The sequence below is a fragment of the Cavia porcellus genome, unplaced genomic scaffold (genome assembly GCF_034190915.1).
Source record: "Cavia porcellus strain 051 isolate PalLab524CR breed Dunkin Hartley unplaced genomic scaffold, mCavPor4.1 scaffold_40, whole genome shotgun sequence".
Lineage (NCBI taxonomy): Eukaryota > Metazoa > Chordata > Mammalia > Rodentia > Caviidae > Cavia > Cavia porcellus.
Window position 1 is genome coordinate 7,393,927 of NW_026947523.1, and position 22,771 is coordinate 7,416,697.

General features: G+C 42.0%; 1 protein-coding gene across 3 annotated transcripts in view; it reads right to left on the minus strand.

Annotated features, from left to right (window-relative positions):
- Positions 1-5,070: 5,070 nt before the first annotated feature.
- The window catches only part of LOC100734820 (histone acetyltransferase p300), a 74,426-nt gene continuing 56,725 nt past the window's right edge, over positions 5,071-22,771 (minus strand). For 2 of the 3 annotated variants that reach the window (XM_063243760.1, XM_063243759.1), the window contains 12 exons: positions 21,316-21,426; positions 18,732-18,788; positions 18,137-18,214; positions 17,081-17,148; positions 15,471-15,621; positions 15,206-15,352; positions 14,469-14,582; positions 13,439-13,604; positions 12,667-12,831; positions 10,916-11,077; positions 8,642-8,923; positions 5,071-8,388 (listed from right to left, as the gene is read on the minus strand). In XM_063243760.1, the coding sequence (XP_063099830.1) occupies positions 6,175-8,388; positions 8,642-8,923; positions 10,916-11,077; positions 12,667-12,831; positions 13,439-13,604; positions 14,469-14,582; positions 15,206-15,352; positions 15,471-15,621; positions 17,081-17,148; positions 18,137-18,214; positions 18,732-18,788; positions 21,316-21,426 (3,715 nt within the window). In that variant the 3' untranslated portion in view covers positions 5,071-6,174. The remainder of the gene's footprint in view (positions 8,389-8,641; positions 8,924-10,915; positions 11,078-12,666; positions 12,832-13,438; positions 13,605-14,468; positions 14,583-15,205; positions 15,353-15,470; positions 15,622-17,080; positions 17,149-18,136; positions 18,215-18,731; positions 18,789-21,315; positions 21,427-22,771) is intronic. The other variant, XM_003470516.4, reaches the window with a different exon arrangement.

Sequence of the window (22,771 nt, forward strand, 5' to 3'; positions counted from 1 at the left end):
CCGGCTACTGGGGGTCTGAAGTTTAGTAACCGGTTATACACACTGAAAACCCTCCATGGACTCCCCTGCCTGTCTGACTTTTTTAGTGGTAATTTCAAGGAAGACAAAGCAGAGGGCTCTGCTCCCTTACTGGTGAAAGTTTTAACCTGTGTGCAGCCAAATTTCTCTGAGTTGAAAAAGTAGAGATAGCTGTTTGTAATTCAATTAAAAATATGGGGTATTGTAAGATCGAATTTGCACCACAGCTCTCCTCTTCTGGGGAAGAGTTATCCCCCATCTCTCCTTCCTTATATAATTAAGCAAAGCTTATTAAACTTTATTGGAGTTTCTATTACTCTGCCATCTCTTTCCCTGCTCAGGACTTGATTTTAAAATATTGCTCCAAGCCAAATTCCTTGTGGGCATCCCAACAAGCCCACACTCATCAAGACATTTCCTAGTCAAAATCCACCAAAGAAAAGTAAATACTGGAGTCAAGCATACAACAAAAAGTTCCATTTCTGATTCTTCAAAAGTTGTTTGTTCCATAATTATACCACTAATGAAATCAATACACCTCTTTCCCCCTCTTGGAAAGGGGTTTCTCTCAGGCCCATTTATAACTGGCCCTAGAGAATAAGGGAGTTTCCATGCCCCCTACACCTGATGAAGCCAGTATCAGTACACTCCAGTGATGACTACTGACCTGTACCAGTGCACTTCTCCCCCTAAGTTGTATGCACATGAGAAGTGTCCCCTCAATCTCTTACCCCGTCCATATTTTGGCACCATACCCTGCAAGTTATGCAGCTCTTGAGGTTCTTGGAGTGAAGGACCTTGAGAGGATGAGAAAAAAAAAAGCTGGGGTCAGGAGAAGTCCTCATCCTCTTGATGGGAGGAAAGGTAGGCTTTAACCAATGCAGCATTTTTTTTTCTCCTTTTTCTTTTTTATCGGTACCAAGGATTGAACTCACGACTGCCTGCTTGCAAGGCAGGCGCTTATGCCACTGAGCTAAATCCCCAGCCTCAGCATGTTTAATACTGGGAAGGATGATGTCAATTTCAGCCTCGCTGCCTAGCAACCCATTATTTGGATTGTTTGTGGCTTGATGTTTTTCTGGGCTATAGAACCTTCTTCATGTGGCTGACCAGAGCACTCTTTGTTTTTGGTATGGTCACATCTGGCCATGCCACGGCCCTGCATGTGTGGTCAATTTACAGCTTCAACAGTTCCCAACAATTCTGTTCTTAACCTCTGTTGTCCCTAAAATTCATTCTTGATTTTAGACAACATGACTGTACTGGACATCTGGCAGGTTGGGCGTCTCTTTCCCCTCTGCCATTTGGAGTGGTCTTCAGAGCTCTGGCCAGGATCTCCCATCAAGTATGGCCTCACACAATCTACGGCTGCTTTTTCATCAAGCATCTCTGAATCTTTCCAAACTCTTCCCATGACTCAGTCCCAAAGGCTCCTGAACCACATGGTCAGGTAGATCAAAGCAAGGAGCCCACTTCTCTAGTATCAAATTGTGTCCCAGTTACTTTTCTCTTTGCGGAGACAAAATACCCCACACAAGTTAAATGCTTGTTTAGCTCAAAGTCTGTAGAGGTGCCAGTCCGTAATCAAGGCTGCAAGGGCAGGGTGGTGTGGCTGACAGGTGTCTCAGCGGAGATGCAGTTCATGGTGTGCAGAAGGCAGCAAAGCAATAACGGACAAGGCAGGCCTCTTACTGTTCCTTACACTTTGTCCAGGCCACTGGGAATAGGTTGGTGCCAAACCAATCAGCAGACTCATTTAGTAATGGCACACTCTAGATTCAGCTGCCTCTGAAAAAGCCCCTTCTATAGCAGGGCGTGCTGGCACACACCTGTGATCCCAGCATTCAGGAGGCTGAGGCAGGAAGTTTGCCATGAATTCAAGGCCAGCCTGGGCTACATAAGTGAGTTCAAAACCATTGTGAACTACACAGCAAGACCCTAAGGGGAAACAAAAAGCCCACCTACTACCACATGAGGCTTTGGGGAACATCCAGACCATAACAGGTATTTGCCTTATTTTCCTGTTGCTGACTCCCTGTCTCTCCCTTCTAAGTAACTGCTTGCCCTACCTAGTATAGTCATTCTGTTAGACCTTTCGTCATTTTTACCTTCATTGTCTCTTGAGGATTTTCTGGTGTACTGGTCATGAATTTCTTTAAGTGCTCTTTATTATAGAAATCTTATTATTCCCATCAAAAAAAATTTTTTGAGACAGTCTTGCTCTGAAGTTCAGGGTGCCCTGGAAGTCACTATGTGGCCCAGGATGACTACATGGGTGCCAGTCCTCCTCATCCTCCCAAGTGCTGGGACCACAGATGTGGACAGTGCCGAAGTCTGCCATCAGCTCAGCAGTAGCCTAGTCACCTTGGACTACAGCTACAGTATACTGAATACCTGAATAGTTAAGCACAGTGAAATGAATCCCAGGGAACCAATTTCTTATGCAGCCCTTCCCCATCAGGAAACACAGGGACTTTTTTTTTTTTTTTTTAAATCAGTGGTTTATATTTTTCTATCTTTGAGGCTGTGACATATTCTTTGAGGCTGTGACATATGGGGTGAGGTCTTGCTCAGTCCTAAAATGTCATCCTTATACCGTCTTTCTTATTGTTCTGATACAAAGTACATTTTTTTTTTTTTTGTCTTTTTCCTTTTTATCGGTACTGGGGATCGAACTCATGACCGCCTGTTTGCACGGCAGGCACTTATGCCGCTGAGCTAAATCCCCAGTCCCTTTTTTTTTTTGAGACAGGTTTTTTTTTTTTTGTCTTTTTCGTTTTTATCGGTACCAGGGATCGAACTCACGACTGCCTGCTTTCAATGCAGATGCTTATGCCACTGAGCTAAATCCCCAGCCCCAAAAGACAGGTTTTTGTAGGCTGTCCTGGAGCTCACTATGTAGCCAAGGGTAGCTTTGAACATATGATTTTTCTGCATCAGCCTCCTGAGTGCCACACCTGGCTACTTGGCTTCTTTTTAAGGCTAATCATTTCAGCAATCACTTTCTACTCATGAAACTTTTCAAATCATTCAGCTTTGGTGTTTTCCCTATTGTAATATTGATCTGGATAAAAGCCACAAGCAGCACCCATACTATGGCATGAACATTGGGCTGCCTTGAAAGTTCCTTCACCATATCAATTAGTCCACAGATATCCTGCAAAATCTCAGGAGATGGTGACAAGCAGACATACTTTTTACTAGAGTGTAACAATATAGCTTCTAGTCAAATTGCCAGTGGAGCCTTCTTCCCTGCAGAAATCTCTTGAGTCTGGCCTTTAAGATCAGCATTTCTGGGGCTGGGGATTTAGCTCAGTGGCATAAGCACCTGCCTGGCAAGCATGAGGTCATGAGTCCAAGCCCTGGCTTTAAAAAAAAAAAAACAAGATCAGTATTTCTGTCAGCATTCTAAGTTCTGACCCTACTCACCCATTACACTGTTTACAGCATTCCAGAACTTTGCTAGCTAGCATCTCCAAGCTTGCCAAATTCTTCCCATGAAACAGTTCCAAAGATTCTGAACAACATGGTCAGCTTTATACTCACAGCAATGAACCACTACTCTGGTAACAAAATCTTTTTACTTTTTCACTGCTAGGACAACATACTAAATGCCTGACAATTCAAGGAGGAAAGGTTTGTTGGTTGTTTTCAGAAGATCCAATCTAAGGCAGAAGTGGCCTGGCAGAAGGTATTAGTAGAGGAAATGTGCTCTACAGATGGCAATCAAGTAGTAGAACAGCAGGATGGGAGATGTATGTTCTAAAGGAACAGTAACCTGTTCCTTCCAACCAGGACCCACTTTAGATCATGAAGAATTTGGTTTCACAATTTAGACCTAATTCCTAATTTATTTGGAGGTAGTCTTGCTTAGACCCACACTGCTCTATCTGGACTCTTCTAACTTGTGACCATACTACCTTGGCCTCCTAGAATGCTAAAATTATAGGTGTGTGCCACCTAGCTTTGGTATGAGGTACACGTAGGTCCCACTTCATTCCTTTAAATGTAAATCGTAGTTATGCTAGCACTGTTGGAGATTGTCTCAGCTGAATTGTCTTGGCAACTTTGAAACACATCAATCGACCAGTTTTCCTTGCTGTCAGTTCTGTTCCACTGATCTGAGTCCTCATGCCCTTCTCTCCTGTCTTGTTTACTACAGCTTCACAGCAGTTTTGAAATCAGGAAATGTTATCTAGATGTTCTGGGTTTTTTTTTTTTGCCATTTCTAGGATTGTTTTGGCTATTCTACCAATACCAGCTAATAATTCTAAGTAATCTCTCATCAGTAGATTATTGCTTTAACGTTTTCTGATCCATAAAGTAGAATGTTTCCCATGTATTTATTGTCTTTCAATAATGTGCAGCTTAGCGTGTTTTTTTATTTTCTGCAGTTAAATTTACCCAAGTATTTTATCATTTGATACTGGTCTATATCTTCTTTGAACAGAGTAACTTCATCATGAGCATGGATTTCTGTAAATCATGTTGAGATTGTATTTCTTGAACGCAAAGGGAAGCTGGGGGACCTTATCTGTATCATCGCATGTTGTAATGTTACCCAGCTGTCTAGGATTTGTATGTATTTCCTTTCATCTTGCTCCTTTTAGTTAACCAAGTGTATAAAGTAAAAGATAGTACTTCCTGCTTTCAGGGCTGTTTTTGGACTTCCTTGTGACTGGGGCAGAATGATCCATTATGGTGCTCATTTTCCATCTTGTAAAATATTACTGGACCTTTTTATTTTATCCTTTGAGAACCTCAGAAGTCCTATTGAGTTGTTACAAGACTAGCATCACTTCAACCTTGATACGTGACTGATAAAGAGTATCTGATGTTAAAAAAAAAAAAAAAAAAAGGCAAGAAAATCTGATGTACTTGGGAGTAATGCCTTGGATTTTCCCTGAATTTTGGACAAATTCATCAACTTGAGAATTCATTGTACAGAATAGCCGAGGCGCCTATAAACAACAAACGCTTCACATCCTAAGCATCGGGCACTTAAAATGGCTGTTACCTAAGACACCCTCAAAAAGCAAATCAAAGCCTGAGTGTCTGTCTCACACAGTTTATTTAACAATAGGTAATAAGAAATCAAATTTAACAGTCTATACAGTGATCCAAAGTTCATATTTATAAGTAATCAACTTTAATTGCATGATTTACAACAGTTGAGGGTTTTTGCTTTCTATTTTCAAGTTTTACAGAAGGTTTTTGTGTGTGGGGTGTGAGGGGCAGGATGAGGAGGAAGAAAGCAAGCAAAGAAGAAACCCCAGGGACAGTTTGCATGTTAAAATCATCCCACCGGAATCGTTTCTTACCCTCTTTCATTTTTTCCTGTTAGATATAAAAAAAAAAAAAAAAGAAAAGAAAAAAAATCTTTCAAGAAACAGAAACCACAATATATAATACATCAATTTGGCAGCTGCCCCTGTATATTTTGAAAAAAGTCATTTTTCTCTCTACATGTACAAATTATTTTAATACTTGAAGTTTTACGCTCAGACTTACGGAATAGAAAATTTTCTGGAGCACAAAAGTTGACTTGAAGGGAGGAAAGGCTTTTTTAAAACATTTTTAAAAGAATGAACATCTTTGCACCCAGAGAAAAAAAAACTGGTATTTTAATATATATTTATATATATTTATATATATATAGAATGTAATTTTAAAGTAACATTAACCCCTTTGTCCTCTGGTTTTAGAAATGTTCTTTTGTTTTTAACTCTTCCATAAAGTGAGGAAAATAGGGAAAAATGTCAACCATCTGCACCAGTAAATAATAACTATTAATATTACATATTTTCATTAATTTAAAAAAAATAATAAAACCTATTGGAGGTGCAAGGCAGGAGCATTTGGCGGCTTTAGACCTCAGCCTCCTCCCAGTGCACACTCGAACCACACACACGCGGGAAAAGGCTGGGGAAGCAGCCATAACAAAAATATATTCTTTGTATCATCCTATCATCCCTCAGGTTCATCTTGCATGTTTGCTTTAAACCACAAACGGCTACTGCACAGTTTTATGTGTTCCAAGGAAAATTGTCTTTTAGGCTAAGAAAGATTCCAAAAAATTGTTTTCAGTACAAAAAGTCTTGTTAAGAGAAAATAATTTTTTTTTTTTTTTTGCTCCCAAAATACTACAAGGTGTCTCTAGTGTATGTCTAGTGTACTCTGTGAGAGGTTTGAATTCAAGTCTGAGTTATCGGTGCTGAGTCCCAGGTCCGTGGCACTTGCACCATGGAGGTTTGCCATGCCTGGATGGCTAGCGAGCTGAGAAAGCATCGGATTCTGGTCTGGGCTGGCAAAATGCCCTTGTTCCATGGGGTTGGCAGCCTGGGCAGCAACCAGTCCAGGATGTGGGGAACTGGTCTGTGGGGAAACGTGGTGTGGAGAAGGCTGAGGCTGCATCCGTGGGGATGGGCTGGAGTGGGGGGGCTGGGACTGCGGCCGTGGAGAGGGGACAGGCTGGGGTGAGCGCACTTGATTGGAGAGAGAATTTGGGATCTGCTGGCCTTGTAGGTGTGGGGACTGGGCCTGATTTGGAAGCATATGCTGCTGGGGGCTCATTGGATTGGGCTGAGCAGGGGACCCCATCTGCTGTTGGAGGAGTCGCTGCTGATAGGCCTGCAGACTGGCTCCTGCCTCGGCTCCCAAGGCCTGGGGGAGCTGGCCCATCTGTCCTATGTTCCCTTGTTGCATCTGCTGCATGTGATGCTGCATCCGCTGCTGTTGCTGCTGCTGCTGCTGTTGCTGCTGCTGTGGGGGGTAACCAACTCCCTGGGGTTGCTGAAACTGGTTATGGTTAGCCATTCCAGGGCCTATACCAGGCCCTGCGCCCTGCTGCTGCTGCCGCATCATCTGCTGTTGTCTTAACATGTCCCGGAACTGGGAAGACATGCTGCCGTGATTCACGTTCATTGGCTGCGCCTGGGGGCTCATCCCTCCCATGGGCGGCTGGAGCTGCTGCTGAGGCTGCTGCTGTGCCAGGCCAGTTCTCTGCACACCTGCCTGCATGGGATTCATGTTCTGCATGGCTGCATTGGAGTGCACGCCCTGCTGACCTGGCATGGCTGGTGGCTGCAGCCCTGGCTGTCCCTGGGCCATGCCAGGCTGTCCAGTGAGAGGCTGTGGATTAGAGTTGGCGTACTTGGCCGCCCGCTGTTTTATGAATGCAGCCAACAGTTGGGGGTTGGCATGAAGGATACTAAGCACCTGTTGCTGCTGTAGGGGAGAGCTGGGAGACCTGAGAGTCCGCAAAAGGTTTTGTAAGGCTTGCTGAGACACAGTGCCTGGTTTGAGTGGGCTCACACCTACCTGGCCCAATCCTGGCTGTGGAGCCATGTTCAAAGGTTGCCCATGCTGGGCCACGGACATCATGGCCGGCCTTGGCATGCTGGACTGGAGCGGCTGGGGCTGAGGCAGTCCTCCTTGGGCCCAAGGGAGCTGCTGCTGCATCGCTGTGGGCCCCATCCCTGGCTCTAGATGCCCACTGGGACCTCTGGTCATGGGAGGTGGGTTCATCCCCATAGGAGTCATGGGAGTCATCTGGGGCATCTGGTGCTGGATTGGCCTTTGGAAAATTTGAACGTGGGCCATCTGGCGCTGTGTCTCAGCTGCTCTCTGAATCTGCATTGCCATTTCTACTGCGGCAGGTGGAGGCCCTGGAAGGGGTGGCTGTGCAGTCTGAGGAGGGGTAGGAGGGGTAACCTGGCCTGCTGCCTTACCCTGAGACACTGGGCCAGCAGTTTGAGTCCTGGGCAAGTAGGGTGGCATGCTGTTGGGAGGGGTAGGCTGAGGCTGAGAGGTGGGCTGGGGCTGGGGCGTCTGTGGGGTTGTTGGCTGTTGGCCCGTTGGTGTGGTCGGAGTGGCAGGAGTTGGAGAGGGCAGGCCCTGTTGCTGCCCCACCACACCGGTGCGTTGCATGCTGGCCATCCTCCTGCGCAGCATCTGGGCCTGCTGCAGTCTGTGTTGCAGCTGCTGTTGCCGGAGCTTTTGCTTGATGTTGAGGCAGAACGGCACAGGGCACTTGTTCTCCTGGCAGTGCTTGGCGTGGTAACAGCAGAGGGCAATGAGCTGCTTGCAGATGGGGCACCCGCCGTTGGTTTTCCGTTTGCAGCCCTTGGTGTGCTGTACGACCCGTTTCATCTTTTGGCAGGAGGGCAGGGAGCAGTTGGCGTTGCGGCACTGGCAGGCGTGGACCAGGGATTGGATGCAGCGCTGGATGCTGAGGCGGCGCGAGTCTCCTGGGCTCTGGGTGGCCGCAGCCTGCTGGTTGTTGCTCTCATCGTCTAAGCCAAGACCCAGTTTCTCCATCTTGTGATCATGGTTTTTAGTGTTATAGCAGGTTATACACAAGTCGTAATCCTGACAAAAAACACAGAAGATGTGCACATCAACTCAATTCCATTACTTAAACCATCTGAAATACTCTGCTTCAGTCTGAAATACTCTGCTTCTGTCAGAGTTGTTTATAGAATAAAACTTGATGCTCAACTCTGCTTCTATCATGCTGCCAAGGCCCTGTCACTTCACAGCTGTCTTACATGTGTCACCCTTCAGACCATGAGACCACAGGCACATGCAGTGCTGACCCCTCCCGTCCATGACCTGCACTTACCTCACAGACAGTGCAGTGCCAGCGTGTCTCCACGTGGTGCTTGCACTCGTTGCAGGTATAGACAAAGCGGTCCTGGCTCTGCGTGTGCAGCTCCACAAGCATGCACATGGTAGACCACTGAGCACGTCTCAATGAAGAGAACTCCAGGTGTTTGTCCCTTGCAAGGGTGAGGAATGCATCCCGCCCATCCATCAAGTCACAGGGGATGAGAGGGTCTGGATCAACAATAGGAGGCAGGGAGTTGGCAGCAGGGCCGGCAATGAGGCGGATCACAAAGAAGACCTGTGGAAGAGAGGCTCACTCTTGAGTCCACATCACACTGCTGCCAAGGCAGAAAGGACAGGACAGCACCAGGTAGGCAGCGTGGACACTGAGCTGTCCTTTCCTGTTCTACTTTTTCCTAGATGAAGCAGCGAGCCACCTAAAGTTCACGTCCTCTATTATTCCCTTCACTTAGTTGAATATCCCTCTCAAGAACGATGAGGCCTAGAAAACACATGTATAGTGCCATTTTGCCTCGTCTATGAAATTACTGTTTAACCTGAAACTAATCACAAGAAACCAATCAGATAAATCTAAACACATGCCTTCTTTCCTAGAAGCTTTTTGCTACAATGCAGATAAAAAGAAAACATAGGAAATGGTGTAAGAGTTCCACTGAAGCTTTCTTATAGGTTTGAAATTAGTGTTTCTTTTTAGTGCTTTATTTCTTTAAGTGAGGTTTCCTTGTCCTTGTTATTAAAAGCAGTAAAATTTTGTTGAGACTTGCAACAGCCATCAGTTCCTGTAGAACTCAGTATAAAGGCTATGTAACAAGAAGCTGGGAGTAGCTGGGTGTGGTGGCACATACCCTGGGCTCCACAGTGAGCTCAAGGCTGCCTGAACTACACAGCAAGATCCTGCCTCAACCACATGCCTGCAACCCACCAAAAGAAGAGCTGATTAAACCAATTAAAAATGCAAAGCACTACCTCAAGTAAAAAAGATGTCTATATATACATTTGAAATTAATTAGCACACTGTTATCTCAAGGAATCAGAACTTATATGAAACCGCCATGGAGCCCACTATTTTCATTCAGTTTTGGGAGAATGAAAATCTTTTCTTTTGTGAGGAGGGGTAACTCCCTGGCATTATGACCTCACACTTGCCAGGGAGGCGCTGTGCCACTGAGCTATATCCCTGGCCATCAGCTCCTGGCACAACAGAGGCAGTTCTTTCTTGCAGCCCTACAGCGAAGCCAATGCCTGACTTTACAACCAAACTCCCCAGACTGTGACTAGAACACCTAAGAAAAAAAGCCATGAATCTGTCTATCACAGAAGTCAAAGCCATCACAATATATTCTCAGGGCCTTTCCCACTGCTCCAGGCGGCTTGAAACATTACTTCAAAGAGCTCATAACTGTGAACTGCTAACATTTATCACCTAATCACTGAGGTCCCCACTAGACCTCAGGCACCTCCGTTTCCCAGCCTAGCTGTGGCCATGAATGAGGTCTCCAGGACCTTAGGGGCCAAGCTGACCACACTGGGTGGCTAGTGCTCAGCCAAAGAAGGCCGAGAGGACTATGGGAAATGATGCTTTCAGTACCCCCAAGGTTCAGTGCCAGTGCAACATTCCTGAGAGCAATTTAGTTGTAACTCCACAGCTAAAAATCAAGCTCTATTCCCTACCACAAAACGGTCACTTTTGTGAGCATCAGGCCACTGGCACAGAGACCTAAAATCATTTGAGGAATAATGGGAAGTAAAGCGGGGAGGGTTTTGCAGGAAAAAAAAAGATCTGAGAAAAAAAGTTCAGCAGTGACTATTAAAAAACTACTGCTACCTAAGAGGATTATCAACAAGATTAATCAAACTGCTACTAGAAATTTTATCTGCCCTCCCTCGACATGCTAAAGAAATACTTATATGTATGTATGCATGCATGCATATGTAAGAAACTCAAATTCTGGATTTCTAGATTTAAGCTGCCTTCAATTTACAACCTCTTACTTCATCCTCAGGCAGAGCTTGGACTGTACTTGCGCTGCCCCTTTCCCAGACTGAGACTTTTAAGACGCAACCTAATGTCCTCTGAGTGCATAACACAGCCATGCAGGGTAACTGCCCCACTCTAAAGCACCTCTTCATTCCCCATCACCCCTCACAGGAATGATTGTAGGCCTCCACACGGCAGGGGCGCGGTGTTTCCATTGTCAGTGCTAACTGGTGCGGGCAGCTTTTGTGAGCCCTGCCCCGCTGCTCCCCCACCCTCGGGGCTTCGTTGTACCTCTTTATGTTTCTCCATGGTGGCATAGAGTTTCTGCGAGAGGTCATTAGACACATTGGGCATGCCAGGCTTCTTCTTGTTGCCCCTACTCAGGCTGCTCTTATTTTTGCTGGTTTTCTTATTATTCTTCTTTTTAGCATTTTTGCTGTCTCCCTTTGTTACCTACAAGGCAGCACAAAGAAGAAAAAAATATTGAGTTTTTGTTAAGAATGAATCTGTAGGGGCTGGGGATTTAGCTCAGTGGCATAAGTGCCTGCCCTGTAAGCAGGCAGTCTTGAGTTTGATCCCCGGTACCGGGAAAAAGAAAAAGACCCCCCCCCCCCAAAAGAATGAATCTGTAAACAAAACAATATAAAAGATTTTGTTCTTTGAAACTACAGATTATACATATGCTATTCACTAAGGTTAGTTTACCACTGCCTGTTTTTTAACTATTATTTAAAAAGCAATCTAATGCTTAGTAGTCTAGTGTGGCCTAATTTTAAGACCAGGACCCTGTATTAATGGTGTGGCAGTTTTAATTTTTATTTGCCAGGAAGAGCATAGGAGTTTGAGAATTCTACTGATGAACCCTGAGATCCGGATTAGGAAACAAGTGCATGGAGGTGAGACTGCTTCCATCCCTCCAGCTCCTCTTTCCAGTCAGAGCCTAGAATTTTGTTTTTTGAGACAGGGTCTCACTATGTAATTCAGGCTGGCCTTGAATTCACCGTGTAGCCCAAGCTTCAAACTCATGGCAATCTGCCTGCCTTAGCCTCTTGAGTGCTGGGATTACAGGTGTGCGGATCCTACAATTTTTTGTTTTATTGTGAAAGTTTACAAACATACCTTATCAAATCAATTAATTTCAATTACAAGGCCAAGTGTCTCGATCTCATTCTGATTTTATACTTTAGTCCTAGTGAGATGGCGTGGCTCAAGGGCAGTGTTTTTAGTTTCTTCTTTCCTGTCCTCATGAAGGCCAGGATAGTCTTGTCTTTATACTACACAATACTTAAGTTTGTACATTTAAAGAGTTTCATTCAGAGAAAGAGGAGTTGGCAGGAGGGGCCTGGGATGCAGCTCACTGGCAGACACTTGTCCAGCATAGGAGGCCATGGGCTCAGTCCTCAGCACTGATTTTAAAGAACAAAAATACAGGGACCCGGAGTGGGGGGTAGCGGTTGGGGTGGTAGAGGCCAGAGCCTGCACTGTTCACTGTTTAGCCTTTTAGCTATGTCAATGTCCTGACAGTTTTTCAGGGTTTCTCTCCATTTGTTTTTTATTTTACTTTACCGAAACATCAATATAAGATTTGGAAGGTGTCTGCTGTTAAAGATTGAAAACCAGTAAAAGAAACCAGATTTTTTTTGGTGGGAGGAGTAGGCAGTGAATTCGGGGGCCTCATAGTGAGCTACATCCCCAGACTTTTTCTTTTAGAGACAGGTCTTCCTAAGTGCTGACACTTGGGCTCATACCTGCAATCTTCTTGCCTTGCCCTTCCATAGTGCTACATTTATTTATTTTTAATTTTTTTTGGTACCGGTGACTGAACTCATGACCTTGTGCTTGCCAGGCAAGTGTGGGTGCCACTGAGCTAAACTCCTGCCCCTGAGCGCTGGGATTACAGATGTGTATTAGCACACCTGTTTATAGTGTAACCTTCTAAGGCTAACCAATTTACAGAAGCCATCTGCAAGTTGGACATTTAAGCTCATTTCTGAGTTACTGTCAAAATGAAGGTAAACACTGGACAAAAACATCACCCTTACATCAGTGCTTTCATTGCTGGTGTTCTCTTCCCGTTTCCTTTCCTCCTCTTCCTGTTCCAGTTCCTTAATGCTCTCTTCCAGAACATTGGGCCAGAAATCACCCTCAAAGTATGGCAGTTCCTTTGCACTTGTTAATCGATCTTCAGTAGCTTGCTTAAAAATATCCTATGAAAATATCCAAGCATAAAAATATCCTATGAAAATATCCAAGCATAAATAGGATTTTTTTTTTAAAAAAGCATTGATTACATGGCTTAAGGAAAATGTGAGATGAAAACATTCTGAAAGTTGGCAGAGATTTTATACCCAAGCCACTATATGTCATGAACACTGAGAAATCCCTGTCTGAAGTCGGCACACTTCTAGTGTTGTCCTTCCTGTATCCAGAAGACAAGCGTACTATATGCCTTTATAAGTGGTGAATTATCCTGCCAGGCCCCAGGTGGGGAAGTCATTCACATCCACACTGTGGCCTTTCCTATCCCATCAGAGATGGGATGCTAGCTAGGCAGGCCACAACTGAAGCTTCAGCAGCCCGAACTGGAACTAGGCTGTTGTTGCAGAATGCGTGGCTGACACAGCTTACAAAAAATGCATTTTTAATTGGTTACAAAATATTTGTTAATCTACAAACTCTTCTAACAGCAAATTGTTCTGACTTTGAAAAAGTCAGAACAGTCTTTACCTACTGCATGGAGGAGGTAGATAGACAGCAGAAGGCTTGTTAAAATGAAGTGAGGGACAATGAGTGCATTGCCTTGGTCCCACTGACCTTGTAGTCATGGACAATGCGTTCTGACACAGCCTTGTCAAGCATCTTTTTGTACCACTCTTGCAGTCGCTTGGGCTTGGGTATCTTCTGGTCAGGAGGATGGCAATGGAAGATATAGTCATCCCCCTCACTTGGTGGACATGCCCAAATATGCCCTGTTGTATATCTGAGAAGACAAAACGAGCGTTAAAAGAAGAGATCATGCATTCTGCACAGAATGCTACACTTTAAGAGATCACAGGTCTCACCATGATGCCCAAGCTGGCCCCACAGCCCTGGGGCTCAAGCAATCTTCCTACCATTGTGCCACCACACCATACGTGGGTAAGGGTGACACTATATCACAAGATGGAGCCAATACAGACACCACTGATTTCCCTCATGATAACAACATTAGGCATTCAGGTCAGTACTAGATCAAAATTCTTGGGAACTTTAGAAGAGTATGAATTTCATTCATAAGAGGGTAATATAGCTCTGGATCCGAAACTCCCAAATTTGTACTCTAAGACCAAACAGACACAATGTAAAGGAACACAAACCCATCTGAACAAGAGGTAGGTACCAAGTATTCCTCTGGGTGTATGTACTTCAAAAGGTAAAGAAAATGTCTAGAACTGATTCTGATTTTGATACCACAGTATTAAAAAGTTAAAAATTCTGCTCTCAAGTGAGTACCAAACCAAACTTCATTCCAAACTACCCAATGGTTTAACGGAATAAATGATTGGATGAGTAACCTAGGCAAGCAGTCATTTTTTCCCTATTGGTTAACATTAATTTCAGAGGGGTCCACCAAAGTTGAGATTATAGTTTCCTTACGGAAAGAAAAAATAGAAAGTTACATATTTTAAATGTATAAAATATACATATTTTAATATTTTAATTTTTAAAATATTTTTAAAAAATTTTAAAATTTAATTTAATATTTAAATATACATATTTTAAATGTATAAAATATACATATTTTAGCCTATGTCCCACCACAATGCCATAGTTTAAAAAAAAAAGTTATTATAGATATGCTTACCCTAATTTCTTGACATATTCTAAATATCCAATTAGAATTTCATGATAGACTGTAGTCCTCAAGCATTTAGGACGGAAGAAATGAACACTATCAAGGTAAGATATATACACTCTCCTATGTTTAACAGGGAGAAAAAAAATCACGTCACATAATGAGTTACTCTGTGTAGGTAAAAACATCCTACTTTTATCTTGTGTGTATTGTCACTTGTAATGATTGGTAAATGACTAGACTGACCCCTCGCCCCCTTTTAGGGAAGTCTGTGAGCCTCTGGCTTCACTGTATTTAACACTGTGTAGTAATAAGCACACAATATATTAAATCAGTATTTGTTGACCTGACTGCATTCTGATACAATCACTATGTGGCTTTTACACTGTTTTTGAAGACAGAAATTTGTCTACAACATATCCCACTCCATTTGTGTAACATTCTTACATATAACTATCATCTGCAATACAGATTGCAAGCCTGTTTTTTGAAACCAATGAGTTTGTTCCCAATTTCCAACTGTTGGCTGCCATTCATACATATCCCTTTCCATGTAATAAGACTAGTATTGAGCAGTTATTTTCTGTTTTGAATTATTTTGTTAATCTCTTAGCAATACTGGACACTTGAGATTTTTGCATTTCCAGACTGAACACACTTAACATTTTCTTTCTTATTCTTATGCTTTCTCACCTGGTATAACTTGAGACCGTCACACAAATGAGAAGCCAGACCATGAGTCCTACCTCTGGTTGGGCGGAGGGCAGTCAGAGCCGTACTCCTGAACGTGCATGCCAAAGAAGCACAAGTCAACGCCATCGATTTCTTCGAAGGCAAAGAGAGCTTTGGTTCGGTAAGGAAAGGATTCTGCCATCTCTCCACTATCTACAAACCTATACAATTCAGACAGGGGTGGAGTTCACAACATGTCATTCAGGTTGGCTCATCAATAGTAACATCTAGATAGAAATAACGATGGATCTAAGAAAGAAAAAGGCAATTACTAGGTACCTTGCTTTCATGCCTGGTTTGACCTCCACAGTTTTGTCAGAAGCATGAACAACTCTAACAGTGACTTCTCCTGATTCAGGGTGATTTTGTCGCCTCAGAAAGTCATTCACACGATTCTCCAGAAAGGTTCCAAGTCTGGTAGATGGTAACCCTAGGAAGGCAAAAGCTAAGTTATTAGGATGGTCCTAGGCTAAATCTCTCATCTAGTTGGGGGAAAGTTTAATAAGGATTCAATTTTTACTGTCAGTCTTGAGGTTCCATCTCAACTCTGCTAGGAGTGTTTTCCCAACACATACAGAGTAACTAGCTGGATTTTGGGAGACCCTGACATACAGGGTCTCTCTATATAGCCCAGGCTGATCTTTACCGTTACAGTGATCCTTCTGCCTCGCCTCTCTTATGCTGGGATCATAGGTGTGCACCATCATGACCAGGGAACTTGCTGGAGTTTTTAAAGTTATCAAGGTAGTATTTTTTAAAAACTAAACATTTTGTCAACTAGTGTCTCATACTGATGCCAGACCATGCTGACCTTTATCATTCCAATTTAAATACACATGCATGAAGCAAGCATGGCACTCTGTAATTTCTAAATGTTATTTCCCAATTCATTTTTGGTTTTGCAGACAGGACCTCACTATATTCTTGAACTCACTATGTCATCCAGGCTGGCCTCAGATTCACAGTGATCCTCCAGCCTCAGCCTCCCAAATGCTCAGATTACGGGCATATACCACCATGTCCAAACCAACATTGTTTTAAAAGTTTCTGGTGTCACAGGTGTTGAAACTGGGTAACAATGAACACTGTATTTTCTCTCAACTATAATATCTTAAAACTAGGCATTTAAAAAACAGTAGAAGAGTCAAAGCAATCCTATAGCTAAGTAAAATATTGCAAAGGCATCTATAAAACTAAATCAAATATTACAGTGATATTAGTGTTGATTAATCGTATGTTAAAACTTCTAACACTCTTACCTCTAAAGGGAAAGATCACATGAAGCTTAAAGGTAATTCTAGTAGGTAGCACAGACGAGAGCTGCATATGGCAGTGCACACCTATAATGCCAGCTATTTGGGATGCTAAGGCAGGAGGATTCAAATTGAGGCAGCACAGGCAACTTGACAAGACCCTGTCCCACAAACAAACAAGGGCTTGGGATGTAGAGCAGGGGTAGAGTGCTGGCTGGGCATCCAGGATGCTGTGGATAACATCCATGGGGGCACCCCCCTCATTGTATTGTAATTCTGGTCACTCATTTCCACATATGGCCCGTTAGGAAATAAAAAACATATGTCTTATACATCTTGTGTGTCACAAATTCTATGTGGTGCTTGGGACTGAACTCAGGTCTTTGCACACACTAGCTAAGTGCTAACTGATCTATGTTCCCAGCCTAAAAAAATGTTCTTATTCTTAGGAGTAATAAATTTCATACCCCAAAACACATTTCAGCTCAACTTTCAGTAGCTTACAAAAAAAAAAAATCACTTTACTTCTGCAAATAATTTTAATTAAGATTAAAACTAACCCAAGTTTGGATGGATTCCTTTCAACTAGGGTTTAGAGATGTTCCACCAAGATTTACCTGTAAGAATGAAACTTACTTTTAGCAGAAAACTTGTTTTCTTTCCGGGTTCGTGCAGTTTTCTTCAAGCACCCATCACAGACAAACCTAAAATATATACCGAGAATTTGGTTATACAAAATAGAGAACCATTTAAAGTGATACACTCTGTGACAAAATCTTTCATCTAAATAAAGCTAAAATTCAAAAGACAATTTCACAAATTTGCATCTATAACAGTTAATCAAAGCGATACTAAAACAGCTTTTAGAGATCAGTAAGGAAAAACAACAACAACAACAAAACAGAAATGTTTTCCTGGCCAATAATATTGGTATAAGTACTAATAGTACAAAATGTATGTCTTAAAAGCAGAACCAACAGATGTGAAATGAACCAGATGTGATTGAAACACACGGTGAATGTTTAAATAAAAATAATATAGTACATCAACAAAAAGAGAGGGCAAAAAGGAAAAGGGAGTGGGATACAATGTATGAACATAGCAACTCCCCATGATAAATGTAGGAATTATGTATGGCAAACACATATTAATAAAAAATATTGTCAATACCATAAACATATGACAGTAATCCCCAGAGAGACCTCTAAGCCATCAACCATGAGTCCCAACAACAGAGCAAAAAACAGTGTGTGGGGCATGCCACAAAATACCTAATTTTTCTATTATAAACAACATTTAAAATTTGGACAATTTATGTCTACATTTAGTTTTTTTGATATGGCATCTCATTATGTAGTGAAGGCTGGCCTGGAATTCACTAGTTAGCCCAGGCTAGCTTCAAACTCATGGTGATCCTCTTGTCTCAGCCTCTTAAGTACTGGGATTACTGACATGCTCCACCATGCCCAGCTAGCATTTACTGCACTCTATCACTGTTAGACAACCCATCCCATCACTTCTGATATATAACATACATATCAATTTAAAGTAAAAGAAAGATCTATGTTTATTTTTGAGTTGTAGGTTAATGTTTCAAAACTGGATCATAATTATTTTTTTCCAATTCAATAAAACATTTCAAAAACAGTAACTCTGGAAAGTTCTAAATAAAACATTGGCATGAAGTCTCACCCAGCTGGCCAGATAATCTCGTGGTGAAGGACACAGATCTGATGCATCTTTCTTCCACACTCAGTGCATTCAACGAACCTGAAAGCGCAAAGCAAATTTCAAGATTAATCTCAAAACTTTAACCAAATGAAGCTTCTAGTATTTTCCTAAATTCAAATGATAGCTAAGGTCATATAGAATAACTCAAACGCTGTTTAACAGACTTTTTATTTAAAAAAAAAAAAAAAACTTTCAATATTATAGGTAAAACAAACTTTAAAAAAACCTCACTGCAAAGTAAGGAGTTAATAGTATACACTGAAAATGGAGAGAAAAAAATGGACACATCACACTGAGCTGAGGTAACTTGTTTCATACAGGCCTGTAAACACAGCATACCAAAACATTAAAGTGATTTAGTGAAATGTACGTTAGTAAGCGTACTGTAACTCACAGCCTTAGCCCCTGATTGCTTTCCACATTTCTACTAATTACTTAGATCTGTGTTAAGGAGAGTCTGCATAAAAATATATAGAATCATCAGAGTAGCTATGCAAACAAAGAAAATGAAGAAGAAAGGTCAAAGTGTGCTGACTATTTAAGAGAAACTACTTACAATTCAGGATCCAGTGTGTCATTTTTTCTCTTGGAAAACTGTTCTTTATTTATTGTACTAAGGAGAGAAAATGAATATTGTGAGAAAGAGCAATAAAGATGAGCAATCTGACCATTGTTCTACCTAAAGGGAACCCAACTCTAAGTGATTCCTAAGAATAGACATTCATTAAGGTGCAACGAGAAGGCACCTAAACAAAGGAATGTTCTACAGGTTATTACAGTGAACAGGTTTCCCTTTGAGCAAGCTGAGAATCCAGGGCAAACAATAAACGTTTGTTGTGCTTTTTAAAATCTAGCCCATTATGCTACACATTTTTTTGTGGTTTAATGAGTTTCTACACTGAGGAATAAAAGATTTTATGTAGTGGGAAGTAAACTGCTATTTAATAATAATCTTTTTCAGGAGATTATAAACAACATTTTATGTCAAAGGAAAACTTCAACATTAAAAAATCAGTCAGTCTGCTGGGCGTGGTGGCTGATGCCTGTAATCCCAGCCCTCAGGAGGCTGAGGCAGGAGGATCGTTGTGAATTCAAGACCAGCTTAGGCTACAAAGTGAGCTTCAGGCCAGCCTGAACTGCGTAGAAGAGACTCTGTCTCACAAAGACAAAAACAGGGGGCTGGGGATTTAGCTCAGTGGCATAAGTACCTGCCTTGCAAGCAGGCGGTCGTGAGTTCGATCCCCGGTACCGATAAAAATGAAAAAGACCAATAAATAAATAAATAAATAAATAAAATTTAAAAAATAAATATATAAAAATAAACCAGTCAGTCTGACAAAGAGTGGTTCCAAAACCACCGAAATTACTGAAATCTACAGATGTTCAAGTCCTTTATTTTTGATCCACTGTAGAAATGAACCTCTAAATGCGCACACTTTCAGTTCTTAAAGTTAACCAAATTCTGTCTTTCATAGCATAATCTGAGCAATGTCTCATTGCTTCCCATGCAGAAAAGTCCAGTGTACCATAAGGCTCAGGGGCACACTATTATAGAGAAGCTAGCAGTCTCACCATTCTTTACTCATAATTAACCTTAGGGTGACTCAGGGTAACCAACATTTTCCTTAAAAATGAGGCCATTTATACATTTAAAGGTAATTCTTAGATAGCTTACATCCTAGAAATCATTCATCTCCCTGAAAGCCCTATAGGCCTACTACTCAGTGTGATCTAAAGACTCACAATACCAGAGGTACAGAAATGCAGATGAGCAGACCAGGAGGGATTTCTGTTTTTTAGTAATGGAGACTGAACTCATGACTTTATGCTTGCCAGGCAGGCACTGTGCCATTGAGATATATCTTGGATCCCAGGAGTGATTTCTATAAGCTAAAGTCAGGACCAGCTCCTCCAGAGCTTCAAAAATGTAGGTCATGCCAGGAGTCCAACAATAGCCAAAAATCCCTTCCTCCATCAATAGAACTTGTCTCTAGAGCACATGGACCTCTCTAGTTTAAGTCCAGTTAGACATCTCTTTAGGGATCCATGGATTCCAGCAACTATTCTCCAAGACTAGCTAGCACGCAAGACCCTTCTCTACTATATTTCAGGAGCAAAGAGGAAGATGCAACTGAATTTGGAAAAAGAGTTTTCTCAGTCCTGTTTGTGAGGCTAAGGTAAGAGAATCCAAGACTGAGCCAGGCCTGGGCAGTTCAGTCACTTGGTTAAGATACAATCTCAAAATGAAAAATAGGACAGGAAGTGTAGCTCTGTGTGACCTGAGCTAATGCCTAGTACTGCAAAACCACCCAAATCCCATCTTCAACACTACTACTAAGAGGTTAGTAGTTCAGGAGCCCAATCAGGTCTGTTACAAGCGCTACATACTGTTAAGATTCTGTTCACTATTACAGTGATTTGGGTATTCTGTTAACCTACAAAGAGAAGGACAAAAGGTTTGGTATTTTAACTTCCTTCAAACTCAATACTTCTCTGAAAAATGCTGCAGGCTGGGCATGACAGCACGTGCCTGTAATCCTAGCACTCAGGAAGCTGAGGCAGGATGACTGTCACAAGTTCAAGCCTGAACTAAACAGTGGCACTCTGTCTCAAAAAACCCAACCAAACAAAGAAAGCAGTACCTTTTTTGGGGTGTGTGTGTGTGTGTGGGGGGTGATGGTACTGGGGATGGAATTCATGACTTTGTACTTGCCAGGCAGGTGGTGCTTGTGCTGAGGAGCTAAATCCTCCGCCCAAAAGCAGTAACTATTCTTTCCATATTTAGAAAAGAAGTTATTTCCAGACAAAAGAAACACATTTACTGTAGGAAGGTAGTCCAATGCTGACATACTCCTTATTCAGCACTGTTTAGCTGAACTTTCTGAGATGCGGGATATGTTCTTTTTCTGTGTTGACCAATATAATAGTCACCAGCTTCAAATGACTGGCCCTCTGAAATGTGAGAATGCATCTGACATATATTTCTTATTTTTAACTAATTTGCATTTAAATAGCCAATTGTGGCTTATAGATCTGATAGTGGGTAGCATACCTTAAGACTGCTTGGAAATACACCCTTAACCATCTGAAAATACATGGTAGATAAAGTAACACTTCTCCCAAATAATGCAGTTACTTACGTTTGAGGCTGGGAAGGGTCATCCCCCAAAGAAACGCTCTCCCCTTGGATTTCATTGAAACACTTCTCACAGAAATGATACCTGTCGGCAAGAAGGCCATACTGGGGTGAACTGTTCCGTTCACACAACACAGCCCAAGCCAAGCAACGAAGCCACCAATCACAGCAGGCCAAGGAGGGGGACGGGAGCAGAGAGCAGGTCATCAACGGCGACAAGGACATTCAATGATGCAGGTTTATGGGCCCCACAGTTTGGTTTTTTGGTTTTTGCAATCAAAGCCAAGTGCAGACAACGACAAGCATGAGGGAGAAAAAAAAAAAACACAAAACAAACGAAGAAATGAGGGATTGCAGGACAACAAAAAACATGAAAGCAAGACAGGACAACACAAAGCAGAAAGCCAAGGCAAAGCACAGATTAGCATTAAATATCTCAATGGGATCACAAATACCAAATGATAATAGCAAATCAAAACAAAAAGGCTTCACTTACAAAAACCCATACCCTTTCATTTGACTAATTAATGCTACTTGATGTAAATAATCAAAAGAATAAAGAATGACAAATATGCCTGGGAGAGCTACTACTCTGACCATTACCCAAACATGACAATCACTTCCCACTTCCAAAAAAATAAACACATAATCCACTATGGATGCAAGAGCAGTAAACAGTTATCTACAAACAACTGGGGATTGAAAACATAAATTAGGAAGCCCTAAGTAAGTCAGCTTTCACTAAACAGCCTGCACAAAGCAGTTAAAATACTGATCGTTATGTAATAGTCATCAAGTGACACGTTTCAAAAGGCAAAACAAAGGTAGTAGTGTGCAGGTACATAATTAAATATACTGTTAAAAATTTAAAAATGGTTTGAACATCAAGACTGGAACAAGAGAAAAGCTTCATGCCAGTTGTTACATTTTTTTTTAATATAAGGTACTTATAACAATGTTTGTTCCCCTTTCTCTAGGTTTTAAAGGAATACAAAACTAGATTTTAAAGCCTACAAAGCAGGAGTACACTTTACTTTTTGTAAATAAAACAACAAGTTCAGATGAATTTTCAAAGCCAGAAATGCATCTGTAGCACACAAGTTCAAAAGCCAACATCATGGGCTTGTATTAGTAAACAACGACAGCGTGTGAACTAACCGGCTTTGCTATATTTCTGTGTTGGGGGCCCCAGTAAACAGCCTGTGCAAGCTATACTGTTGTCTGATTACTGAAAACAGGAGATAGTTCAACGAATGGAATTTATGTAACTGCAGCCGCTGGTTGGGCAGGAGAAATAAGGCACAAGTTTCCACTCAGTATAAATCTGCCATATGCAAACTTTTGTAGGGAACTCACGTTTTCCTAGAAGCAAACAGTCTAAAATCCTGTTCTCATATGTTCTAAGAACAGCATAGGCCACACAGAAAAAGAAAACATTTCTAAAGATCTTAGCTAAAGTT